This window comes from Trachymyrmex cornetzi, unplaced genomic scaffold (genome assembly GCF_001594075.2).
Source record: "Trachymyrmex cornetzi isolate Tcor2-1 unplaced genomic scaffold, Tcor1.1 scaffold117, whole genome shotgun sequence".
Lineage (NCBI taxonomy): Eukaryota > Metazoa > Arthropoda > Insecta > Hymenoptera > Formicidae > Trachymyrmex > Trachymyrmex cornetzi.
Window position 1 is genome coordinate 2,001,149 of NW_017295730.1, and position 13,061 is coordinate 2,014,209.

At 30.1% G+C, this 13,061-nt stretch overlaps 1 protein-coding gene across 4 annotated transcripts; it reads right to left on the reverse strand.

The window, feature by feature from the left end:
• Positions 1–1,197: 1,197 nt before the first annotated feature.
• pbl (epithelial cell transforming 2 pebble) lies at positions 1,198–12,721 on the reverse strand. 4 transcript variants are annotated; one of them, XM_018515231.1, is made up of 16 exons: positions 12,294–12,721; positions 10,725–10,935; positions 10,464–10,602; positions 10,174–10,383; positions 9,599–9,745; positions 7,672–7,806; positions 7,394–7,598; positions 6,836–6,963; positions 6,361–6,760; positions 5,847–6,287; positions 5,608–5,762; positions 4,998–5,083; positions 4,137–4,229; positions 2,773–2,947; positions 2,186–2,215; positions 1,559–1,629 (listed from the first exon to the last, which is right to left on the reverse strand). In XM_018515231.1, exons 1-15 carry the CDS (start codon positions 12,352–12,354, stop codon positions 2,195–2,197), a joined length of 2,607 nt encoding a protein of 868 aa, XP_018370733.1. In that variant the 5' UTR covers positions 12,355–12,721; the 3' UTR covers positions 1,559–1,629; positions 2,186–2,194. The 4 variants fall into 4 exon arrangements, with proteins under 4 accessions (XP_018370715.1, XP_018370707.1, XP_018370724.1 ...); XM_018515213.1 differs by lacking the exon at positions 2,186–2,215 and having other exon boundaries at positions 1,198–1,629; positions 4,191–4,229; XM_018515205.1 differs by lacking the exon at positions 2,186–2,215 and having other exon boundaries at positions 1,198–1,629.
• Positions 12,722–13,061: the final 340 nt, after the last annotated feature.

Genomic DNA, 13,061 nt, shown 5'->3' on the forward strand with positions numbered 1-13,061 from the left:
TTTTTTTTTTTCGATTTAGTCAATTATGCGGAATTATGAAAAAAGTATAAAGATATAAAATTGTATAAACATTTATAATATATAGATTTATTTTACGAATCTGTTCTCATTTAAATTCCATATTAACATTAAAATTGAGGAATTTCTATTTTTTGTGCGATTACCTTTAATAAATTTTGGACGTATAAAATGTTAGTGAATATTAATTGCATTGTCTCTTCTTGTAATAAACCCAATGAAATCACAGATCATTGAAATATATTATCTAAGCAAAACCTATCAAATTTGTAACAATTGGCAATATTTTGTTACGAAGTATATTGACTATTTTGGCACATAGCAGGTATGCATTAGTATTTAATATGCTTTCATTTCTGGATTTAAATATTTTTACACATACACCAGACTTCATTTTAAAATTTAATTTTTGCACAACAAATACGAAATATATTTTTTAATCCTTATTTAAAAATCTACAGCACATCAGTATCTTCGTTGATAAACGATCAAAGAGAGATAAAGCCGCACGTAAATTTTTTTTTATAGCTCAAAGATCAGACCTCCTTTGTGTGTGTATGATTCCCGTTGAACAAATTCTAATGAGTAGAAAAACAGAAATGAAAAAAATAGTAAGTAAAATGTTAAAATTGCAGAACATTTTTATGTAAAAAACACATAAAAATTATTGTTATTAGTTGGAGGACATATTCATTATTTGGATACATATTGTGATTAAATATCGGCTATACTTGTCTACCAATTTTTAAACAAATGCTTTTTCTATTTTTGACATTGAGATTGTGAATACAATGGGATACATTAATTAACGAGACATTTAATGCTATTTTTTTTACAAATTATCGATACATTTATTAAGAAAAGTTTTTGCACATGCCTGCAGTGTCTATTACTATAAGTCTGGCTTTATTTGTTATTAAAATAATGATTAGAAGATTCGAAAAAATATCTCCAAATCAATGTAATTCGACAATATATCTCTAAAACAATTCAATTGACTCGACGCGAAGAACGAACTGTATTTATATAAAAAGATGATAATTCTTTATCGTATCTTATAGGCGAATAAGTGCACAAGCTAAGAAGGCATATACAATAATTACAAGAGATAATACATAAAATAAATAAATGATGTTAATAATAGTAATATAACAATAATAATTAGACATTATTGGCACTAATAACAGTAATATCATTTTTATAATGACGTATTCGCGGATAAGGCGGTATTCAGGAAATTGTACTGAATTCTATTATAAAAATAGTAATGAGAAATGAAGTAATTATAACTATTTGAAACAAAGAGAGAGAGAATTGTGATGGGTAAAATGTTACAGCACGTCTTCGGGCCTTTTCCGTTAAATATAACTAATGTCTTAATTTATAGACGATATATATTAGTTTAACATACCACAGTGGTTTGTTAAAAATGCACGTCTCTTTGTTTAGAATACTAAACGACTGTAGCAAAAGGAAGTATGACTTCTTTCATATTAATTACAACCTTCGCAACGAAGCCATACTGAGGGCCTTTCGAGTCGGTTGATCCGACATGGGTGCAACTAGAACATCCTCTCTATTTGGAGAACTTGAACCACCATTATCCAGCTCCTGAAAACATATAAGAGAGACTTAAGACTTAATATATTCATTCTTATTTACTTCAAACAAAATAGAAAATGCATCAATAAAAACTTTCACATTTAGATTTAATTTTAGAATAAAAAATAAGAATTTTATTACAAAAATTATTGATATATGTTGAATTATTAATTCATATATTACTAGTATCAAAAATAATATAGAAAAAAAAAATATATATATATATATAAATTGATAATTTATTGAAATAGAATTATAAATACAAAATTAAGAAAAAAAAATAGAACTCGCTATATGTAAGACGTATAACTGTAACGTAGCTATTGATTATGAGTTAAATCTTAGTTTTATTTTGTATTATAAAAGTATTATAAAAGTATATTATCCTCTAATCTATAATAAATTTGACGGATGGAATGAAAATATTAAGTCTTGAGAAATTAAACAAATTCAATACGATAACATCAATACATGTACATAAAAAATCTAGTAAAGAAAAATAATTTTTGATTAAGAAAAAATATAAAATAAATTCCAATATATATACATTTTATAACATACTTACATGAAATCCTTAATATAGTTCGTCCATTGACTTTAAATCAGCATGAAAGTGTATTATAATTATTAAAATATTTTCCACAAGAAAAAATAATATAGTAACAAAAATTAATTATACAAGTATTGCAAGCAAAAGTAAGATAAAATATAAGTCCAAAACATTTATAAATAAAAAATATGTACGATATTACTCTAATAGAAAAAAAGCAGTTAATAGAGAGTTGTCAATATAATGAACGTTGAACAATACCTTATTATAAAAACATTGTACAAACAGTATAAAGATTTAAAATATTTAACGCGTAATTTATTATAATTATTTATTATAAGTATACAAAAATATTTGAACATGTGAAAGTTAGTTTAATGTAACAGAACAGAAATATAAAAAAAGATTGTAAGTACAATTTTCTTCGTAATCCATCCCATACGTAAGATTATTAAAATAAGATTAGTGGAAAAAATAACAGTTTATAATGAATATAAAGCAAAAGAAAAGCAAAAGAAAAGCAAAAGAAAAGCAAAAGAAAAAGAAAAGAAAAAGAAAAGCATTGACAGAAAAAAAGTTTATATAAAAGATTGTCAACTAACGCTGATATTGTTGCAACTACCTAGCCGCATCTGAGCTATTTGTTGGTTTGTTGGAGGAAGATTTTGTGTTACTCCAAACGGGGACATAATTGTAGACATCGCTCTATTTAGTTTGCTTGGAGTTTTATTGAAACTAAACGCTCGACCGACTCTGGCTCTTGTACGAGATGCAAACCTGGAGAAAAATACACAATTTGAATATTTTCTCATTTACCTTCTCATATACTTATGGAATCGTCTAAACGATCATTCAACAATATTAAACTTTCTTTCCTCCTTTCGAGTTAATAATTATAATATCTTTTTGATTTCATTTAGAATAACATTTTTTAAATTATATAATAATAAAGTCTATTTCAATTGGAGGAAAAAAAGTTTGCGAACAAACAGAAAAATCTGCGTTATAAATCCACAAACACTTTTTATCATATCAGGAAAACTAGCTCAAGCAGACAAAATTTTACCTATTATGATACAAAGAAAATATAAGATATACATGTAGTTTTTTTTAAAACAATATAATAAAATACATTCAATGAGACATGCGATAATTAAAGACAGTAAAAATTGCACCATGGCTGCACAATAAAAGAAATGATACCTGTTTAAAAAAAAAGAAAAATGAATGTATATTTTCTATTTTCTTATATATATATGGGTGTATATATATATATAAACTATTTAAAAAAAAATTACACGTATAAGTAGAAAATAAAACCCAAGCACCAAACACTGACAAACAATTTTTTTAACAAACTAAGCGATCAAATTGCAAATTAAATTATAATGCAAAATGTTTATTCATGTCAGTTATGATAAATTAAAATCACAATAAGTCCAAAAAATGCTGATATTCAAAAAAAGGAAATATATGACATTTAATCTTCGCGTAAAAAATATAATAAAAAGCTTTTAATAAATAAAGCTCACAATTGTGTCTTATTATGCCTGAACTAATCAGAATAGGCCAAAAAATTATTTTTAAATAAAATTATATCTATATTTATCACAGCATAAAACAGAATTTTTAAAGCAAAAGTTTTCAGTACCATAATTATATATTCTCAGTCTTTAGCAAAAAAAATTAAAAAGATCCTTTTTTTTCTATTTCAGTTGTAAGATTAAACATGTTAAAAAATCTGTACTTTAATGTTTTATATAAACATTTATTTTTTTATTAACAAAACATTTCTATCTTAGTTCATATAAAAACATTTTAATTTTTGTAATATTTTTAAATCCGTTAATATAACGAACCGTACATTAAGTACTCGCGTTTAATAACAATAATTATGCCACTGAGTAAGGAATTGAGAATAAAAAGCAAGTAAAAAAATATAATCAGCCTTGGTGCGAAAACTGACGGTAGTGGGACATGTAACGTGGTTTCACACATGCTATTGAGTAGGAAGACATACGGGTCCATATACTCCAGGTAAAAATTATGAAATAGGCTCCTGTAACCAAACGGTTTGCCCCATTATTTTTTACATCATGCAATGTAATATGTACATTAATATATATCTTTTGACTGTGCCTTGTAGAACTATGTCAGTGCCATTTATATAGATAGTTTGAATATAAACAACATAAACTCATAAATTTGCTGCTCAACAAATAATTTGTTCGCTTATCTAAATGCAAATAAAAATTCTAATAATTTCTGCAATAAATACTAATTATATACTAATAATATTCTTAGTCCGTTAGTCGGTATTCGTAGTCCGTTTTTATTTCAAGACCGTAATGTCTTAGGATATTAATATGGCCCTCCGATTGGTTTGTAACATCTTAAGGCTATACTTAAGACGGTCTTGAATATAAGAATCGAGTATGAATACCGACCTTAATTACTAATAATTAAGTGCTAGAGTAAACTTACATTACGTTTGCAATCAAAATATTTGTCGAGTGAAAAATTTAAGATTTTTATTAATATTTGAATAATCTAGAAGTATGCTACAAATAATTGAATTCTTCTATATTTTAATGTGCCCAAATAATAGAATTATCTAACTACAATAATAGAAGAGAAGAAATAAGTCAGCCCTCACACCTTTTATAATATTTGATAAATATCCCATAAGGAAAAATTTACTATCCTAATATGTAGACAGACTAATTTACTATTACTTTAGTTGCTATAGTATAATGTTAAAATAGTGATATATATAAACTGGCAAAGAGAATACATAATTATTGCTTCAAAACACAAATATACTCACTTAATTGTTTTCTTTAATGTTCCTGATGCCACATCGCTAGTACCAACTTCAAGCTGATGCCAATCATATCTAATGAGTAACGTATCCTGATGAATAAAGAATAAATAAGATAACGTAAATTTTTTTAATATTATACATTGTAGTATGACATTTAAACTAAATTTGGAGTCCGCCAATAGACACAAGCAGAAATTGCAAGAGAAATTGCGAGAGATGAAATCAACTGCGTTTTGTATTGAGTGCGATCCATTTAACGCTACGAATGTTTCATTGATCAATTAGAAGAAAGAATTTTACGAATTGATCAATCAAAAAATTTTTCAAAACATTTGCAGTGTTAGGTGGATCGCATCTTTCAAATTCACTTAATGTATTCTGCTGACAGAATTAAAATACAATGGCATATTAACGATAGAAGGAATATGTCAAATGATAAATTTTGCTAAATTTCTGCCAATATTCTATCAAGAGTATTATATGTGACAAACCTTGCATCGAATTTATAATTTTTGTTTGCCAATAAAATTTGCGATAACACTTTGTAAAATCTTTTCTCAACGGACTCGGTTGTTTGAAGATTTATATAGATAGTAAATAATATATAACTTACAGCGTCAGCTACACGGACAGCAAGAGCCATCTGTCTGCATAAGGTCTGTAGGTAATTCGTTTTGTTTACTTCTTCATCAGTAATTATAAACGAAAAGAATGTTTCCTTCAGTTCCTGAGTCCCTCGTACCACGAGTGTAAACACTTTGTGACATTCTGAAAGAATTATGTAACTATAAGTTACAATTTTTATTTTATAAATAATGTGCATATTTTACATACATAACAATATTTACATACCGTCAGTTTCTCGTATATCCACGACTTTTCTTATAGTACTTAGGGACAACATTTTGATATGCTTATATGGCTTTCCTTGGCTAAGTTTAATCGATTGCAAGCCATTTATAGTATTAGGACTCTTTAACGAGTTGAAAGCTTTCGATCTTTTCTTGCATATTTCGAGAGTATCGGTAAACAGGAACAATACTAAATGATCACCTCGTCCACTAAGACGTTCTGTAACTTCCATTACATCACATTTACTGATAAATGACCTATGCGAGGAAACTAAATGCGGTGGACAATTGTCAATCTCATTAAAGATATCGAACATTGCTAACTGGCGCTCCGTTTTCCTTTTGTCCTCATTTATGTACGTCATCACTTTCTTAATACAGCTAATAGAAGCTTCCAATGCACTATAGTCTGGATTACTTTTGTCCGTATGCTTAAGAATATCTATAAAAAATAAAAAATTTCGCTGGTGTTTGCGAAAATTTATAATAAACAATATTGTTTGAAAGTAACTTACCGCTTAATAATAAACTAATACTGGGTAACCTTTGTATTGGTTTAATCAAGAGCTCCTTTAAGCTTTGTCTACCGCATTCCGGTATTGTCTGGCAATTTTTTAAAAAGGCATGAAATCGTGGCTTATTTTGATCACACTCTTCCAACATTTGTTTTGTATTTTCGAAAAAGTTTACATATGGAGGATACGCTTTAACCAAATCTGGTTCAAACTTTAGAAATATTTCGCCAATGCTAATGTCTTCTGTCCAATGAGCGGCACTACAATGCAATGCCTCCAACAATTGTTTATGAACGTCATAAATAGGTGGGAAATTACCAAATATAATTTTCACTTCTGTGCTATTTAGTAACTCTTTCCCACTTTTACCTATGAGATTTTCCAATGGCAATTTGAATAACTGTAAAATATCATATAAATGTAGATTACTGAAAATGAATAAAAATACACAATGATTTAATATATAAATACTTACCGTCATAATTGTATTAAGGATACCTACGTAATTGGCCTCAGTCTCTACCAATTCAAGAAAGACTTTATGACGTTGCGACAAATTTTCTTTAACTATCGGTAAATGTTCTGTAGCAACAGATTCTACCTCTGAAATATTTGACAGCAATAAATAATTTTAATACAATCTTCCTTTTTATTCAGTTCATTTTACGAGTAAGTAAAATAATATATACTGCATTTTTTTTTAAGTATTAATTTTTGCAATATAATTTGACATTAAACTTTTTATATATCATACTGAAAAGATACGAGTACTTTTATTTTATTAGCAGAAAAAAATAATTAATTTATTATAACATAAAAAATATTGATACTCATTGCGTTTATAATGGACAATTAAAGAAAATAAAGACAGTAGACTATAATTTACTACTAATATGTCAAAATAACAATGTATCATTTTTGTTAGCTTTATTGTAAGTGTTAATCAACATATATTTAAAAATTATTTCGATATATTATATCTTACACAGAATCAAATACGTATAAAATTAAAAAAAAAACATCAAATGCATACCGTCTAGCAGTTGTTTATCCGGGCTTGCTGTACAGTCCAGAAAGCTTCCACTGACACTAGCTGGTGAATCTGCTCCATTTTGTAACAAATTAGATAATGGACCACCTAACCAACAGGGGTGCTTTGACAATGTTACATTCTGTGATACAATCTGTTGACTGTCTCGTCTACCCGTCGCAGTAGGGGACAGAACTTTTTCTAGATACTAAACAACACACAATTCTGTTTATCAAACAATAATAAAAATATTTAAGAAATTTTTATTATCATTAACTTACATGTTCAAATAGATACTCCTTCTCATCAGCGGCTGCCTCGTTCTGTACAGATGTCCAAAACCATCCGGTTTTGACTATGAATGCAGATACTGACACTAAATTTGGTAGTACATTTACATTGGACTCATCAACAACCTGTAAAAATATATTTTATTACAGTGGATCATTTATATAAAGTCAGATTTATAATCACTAGACAATTATACAATTTGACATAATTTTATACAACATTTCTACATCATAATTTCCATACACCAAATTTTCAAAAGACAATATATCGTGTACTGTATATACTATACATTGATACACATATACGATGTATACATAAAAAATTTTGTATATAAATATGAATTCTAGATAAATACAATAGGACGTTCACATGAGACAACAGAAATATGTGAGCAATTATCTATATTACAAAAATTAATTTTTAATTTAACTTATGATTTTATGTGTCACGTGTGTGTATATGTCCATATTAAATATTATTTATTGAAATTAGTAAATACTATATACCCTGTAAGTCGTTTCTTTTTACATTACATGTGATTAAAGCCACGTAACATTATTATCTTTTACAAATAAAATTACTAAACCTTGTAATATCTTCCAAACAAAAAAAAAAGAAAATAAATACCACAAGTAATGATCTATCCTGTGTCTTCAAATCTGTGCACTCGGTTTTCAAATCGTGTGGTGCAGATGATACATTGTTACTTTTTCCATCAAATATAGAAGTATTTTGTAAGTTGTGTTTAGTATTTGAAATTTTTGTAGGCATTGGGAAAGACTTGGATAAAGATGTGCATTTCTTTTTGAAAAGAGTTTTCTCGGAAGGACAATAATACGAACTGGTGGAAATATCTTTTTTACTGTCAGAAAATATTGGACAGAAAGAAAAGTGATTGATTTTTGAGAAAAAAGATGTGTGCGATTTGGATAAATGCTTATTTCTTTCACCTAATGCATTGTGCAAAAAAGTATCGCTATATTGTTCCTCATTATGTTCCAATATATTCGGATACGAGCGCGTTTTCATGAACTTATACTTTTCAAGCGTCGCCATTTTATGAATAAATGGACAGGAATTAGTTTTTCTCCATTTTATATATCGTTTTATTTTACTTTTTGATGTATTATTCTGTACGTAATGAATATTTTTACGATATTTTAAAGATAATGTACTATTACTCATTGTTGATGAACAAGGATTATATTCGTTATTTTTTTCGTAAGACGGCAACGATTTTAAATCATCTGGTTTATCTGGAAAGTTCGACGAGTTTTCATAAAAAGATACTCCATTATCAAACAAAGAACTTTCAGAAATATAGAATTTAATATTTTTATTGTTTATTATTGTCGGTGGTGTTGGAACTGAATATTTATTTGACATAAAAATCGTTGAAGATGAATTAGATGATCTGGTTATGTCTATACCAGAATCACTTTGCTCTGTGAAAGAATGATATAAATTTCCAGATTTAATAATTGAATTTTGTAAATTGACACAATTATCATTCATACTAATAGCAGAATCTTGACTGATATTATATATAGAAACAAGGTCGTTCCACTGATTATTATATTCTACATCATGTGTATATGAGATTAATGAATTGTTTTTCGATGAAAGATAATTCGATATAATACTATAATCAGTTTTTGTTGTATTAAAAATTGCATTTGAATAGGGATAAAGAGAAAGAGTTGGTTTAATATACGTTAAGGAAGGTGGATTATTGGATGTATTTTTAAGATATAAGTCCACATTTGCTCTCTTGTAGAAAAGGCCGGATATATCTACCACCTAAAGCATTTATGTAATACATAAATGTCTATCTGTGATATAGTGTCATATACAAAAAACAAATTTGTATATAGAAAATTATTTATAAATAATGTGAAAATTATATTAATTACTTACGACGTGAGTGCAATTCGGATCATCGATCTCAGTAGGTTCGCCGCCCTGTTGCTCCAGAATCTCACACATATGTTTCTTCTCTTCTTCAGGAAAACCAGAAAAACATACTTTTGCCCCATAAAATGGCTTTAGTTTATAAGTTGCTATCTGCAATTAGAATTAAGTGTGTTTTTAAGACTAAGGAAATTCTTATCATAATGTTACCATTAAAACTCGAATGAGAACACTACATCGCTTTATCATACTAAGCGCTCAGAGATAGCAATAGAGAGATATGAGTGCAATGCAGATTCTGCACTACGATTGTTTGTTCACATACATACACATGCGTATTTTCTTTATCTTTTTATTGCTACCTTCAGTGGCACTTAGCAAACTAACTGCGCGTCGTGTTAGTGCCTTGAAGGCACTAGAATTATATATTGGAATTAAATATCAAAATTTATTCAAGTGTTATATACAATAAAATAATTATAATTATTATAAATTAATGTTATAATTATTTTATTTAATTAAACATTTTTTGTAAAATATTAAAATTTTATCTTGGAATTATTATCTCTACTAACACCTACCAATTCCTCATTGTTCGCATATGTGGAGATATCGTCTTTGGCATTCCACAATGCTATCACCCATTCTATCGACATGATAGGCAATCCAAATGTGTCAGCGTATCTGTATTTTTCTCCACTGCAGTGATTTGCAATAAGATGCGTCACTTTAATACCCATCTCCTTTCGGATGCTGCCTCCCATATTAAGAATCATATTAGCTAACTTGCGCTGTTAAGAAATACATTATCTTATAAAAATATGAAATACACATAAAATAATGTCATAAAAATTGTAAATAATGAACTGACCAGTTCATCCTCTCTAGCCCGAAATCCACTAAATACCACTATTGTGCCTACCATAGCTTGTGTGTACATTGGTCTTTTAATACTGGGTAAAGGTTCTTTCTTCTCTGCCAGTTGTAGCAGAGCCGTAGGTCCCAGTACTCTACAAAACATAAAGCAAACGAATAATCATTAGAATTTGTCGTTTAATATTAAAATTGTAAAATTATAAAATTATTAAACGTTTTATACGTTATAATATATAATACACTATTATGTACAAACCTATGGGCACTCTTGCATAAAGCATCATATTCGGACCCTTCAAATTGTTTGAGTATAAAATAGGTATTGTAGGTAGTATCTTCAACATATTCTGTACCAGTTTCAGATTTAAGTACTGGCACTTTGAATTGTTGAGCAGCAACATTAAGTGCAGGATCATTGCAGGTTGTACCAACTAAGCATATCCTCTTCTTGCGTGGTATTATTAAGGCTGATAACAAATAATTGCCTTGTCATCAACTTTTATCATTGGCACTACTGATTTACATTTAATTATTTAAATTATAACGTTATTAATTTTATTAAATCAACATTTTTAATAGAGTGGGAGATAGCCTTTAAATATTTCATTTTATAACTTGATTACATAATGCAAAAAAATAAAAATCGTGACAATATTATTTTCAATATTAATAATTTTACTATTTACACTATTAAGAATTTTTAATATTAATAAAAAATTAATATAATATTAATATATTATATTATTTAAACAATATTATATATAATATTATAACATAATTACAAAATAATATTATTGTTAGATAAACGGTACACACGACATAATTAAGGATGGTAATTAGTTATTTCTCGGCGAGTAGAAATTTTTTATTTATACATGTGTGCATGCACATTATATATGCGCACATGAATAAATACGAAATTTTCGTTCACCAATAAATCACTACCACCTTAGACTTCGACAAGCTAGAAAGATTTGTTAGAAAACACTATTTTTAGTCGTGTCAGCATGCCTGTAAAGTTCAAACATTGTTATACAAAGTACACAAGCTCTAATCTCGTATCATAGGCAACGGGAAGTCGCGTATACATGTATACATCTGTACGCACCATTCACGTGCTCGGCGTAAGATAATTAACTCGCGAAAAGCACGAAGGATAGAGAGAGAGGGGGAAAGAGATAGAGGGAGCGAGAGCGAGAAGAGAACAACAGAACGAGAGAGGGAGATAACAGACGGAGACAGAAACGAGCGAATCACGAATTACTGCGAGAAACAGCATTGTAATTTTCAAGGAGTTTTGTAAAGGACATTCGTCGCGGAGAGAGAGACATCATGTCTCCAATATAATTTTGGACAATTCAAGGTCGAGCTTGTGAGACTAACGGACGTGAGCTACAAAAAAGAACTTTCTCATTTTTCTTCTACTTTTTTTCTTTAAAAGCGGTAATCTAGGAAGAACCGAAAGAATACTGTGACATTGATTGACCATGCCGAGTCATAAATTTCGTAATGTTTGAAAGTAAAGAAAACGGATCGGTTCGTTAAAACTGTATGTATACAGGGGTCTCTTCGTGGGCTTCCGTTTTCACGTTTACACGACCGGGGACGTTTCCCGTGAAAAATGCGAGATCATTGTCGATGCGGATTCGCGAGATTGGAGCCCCGAGTGCGAAAAATTCAAAATCGCCCAGGGATTAAGGACTTAAGGATTTTCGGCAGGCGGCGAGTCGAGTGTCGGCCCGTCGACCGCGCAACGACGTCACCGTCCTTTCCCGTCCGCTTGACGGCGCCGTGGATGATTTAACTTTGACAGATTCGCGCTTACTTTTGGTCGCCTCCGCACTATTTATATCGCCGATACTGCTGTGGACGCTACGCTCTTCCATCTTGGCCCCGTACGTTACAACATCGGCCCTCTCTTCTCGCCCCTTTGTACGCGCAAATCTTGCCGAGCGTGTCTTCCCGTCTTCGACGTGCAACGACACTCGTCCGTCCCGTCGCCGATCATTTAAAATGCTATCGCGCAGGCGACAGCCGCGAGGTCCTCCGCACCACCCTCGTGTTCAACATGAAACGTCACTCGCGCTCGCCCGTTACCACGAAACAATTACCTTCCCGAAATCGTAACAAGCGTAAAAAACCAACGGCGTCGACGACGAACATCAACAGGACGACCAACGGCACAGAGCACTGAACACCAGTCACGATTTGTCGGCCCTCCCCCTTCCCTCCGTGTATATCCCGTGTGTTATCCACCCCACCACGGCCACTACTGGATTTTTTCGTTAAAATCGCCAAAACTCACGTTGTCTCTCTCGCGCGTTACTCCTCTCGCGCATGCGCCTTCCATTACGCTCCTTTTCATCGCAGCCAATCGCAGCATTGGTTACTAACGGCAAGTGCGAATAGAGAGTTAAGGCGCCTTTACATGGACGTCAAAGTACTTTAAGCTGCCTTTACATAGCAACATCGAGCGTCAGAGCATATTGCACAGTGATATGTTTAATTTAATAATTAATTTGCTAAAATTGAATTTAATATATGAGATAAACTAATAGTGGAATCTCTTGTAGTTTACAGGTTTCCAGATAGA

What these genes read in the sequence shown, in the direction of transcription:
- pbl (XM_018515205.1), bottom strand. Translation starts at nt 12,354, where the DNA reads ATGGAAGAGCGTAGCGTCCACAGCAGTATCGGCGATATAAATAGTGCG. An exon ending in GGGCTAGAGAGGATGAACTG is followed by an intron (nt 10,384 to 10,463) that starts GTCAGTTCATTA and finishes ATTTCTTAACAG; the next exon opens with CGCAAGTTAGCTAATATGAT. An exon ending in TCCTTAATACAATTATGACG is followed by an intron (nt 6,761 to 6,835) that starts GTAAGTATTTAT and finishes GATATTTTACAG; the next exon opens with TTATTCAAATTGCCATTGGA.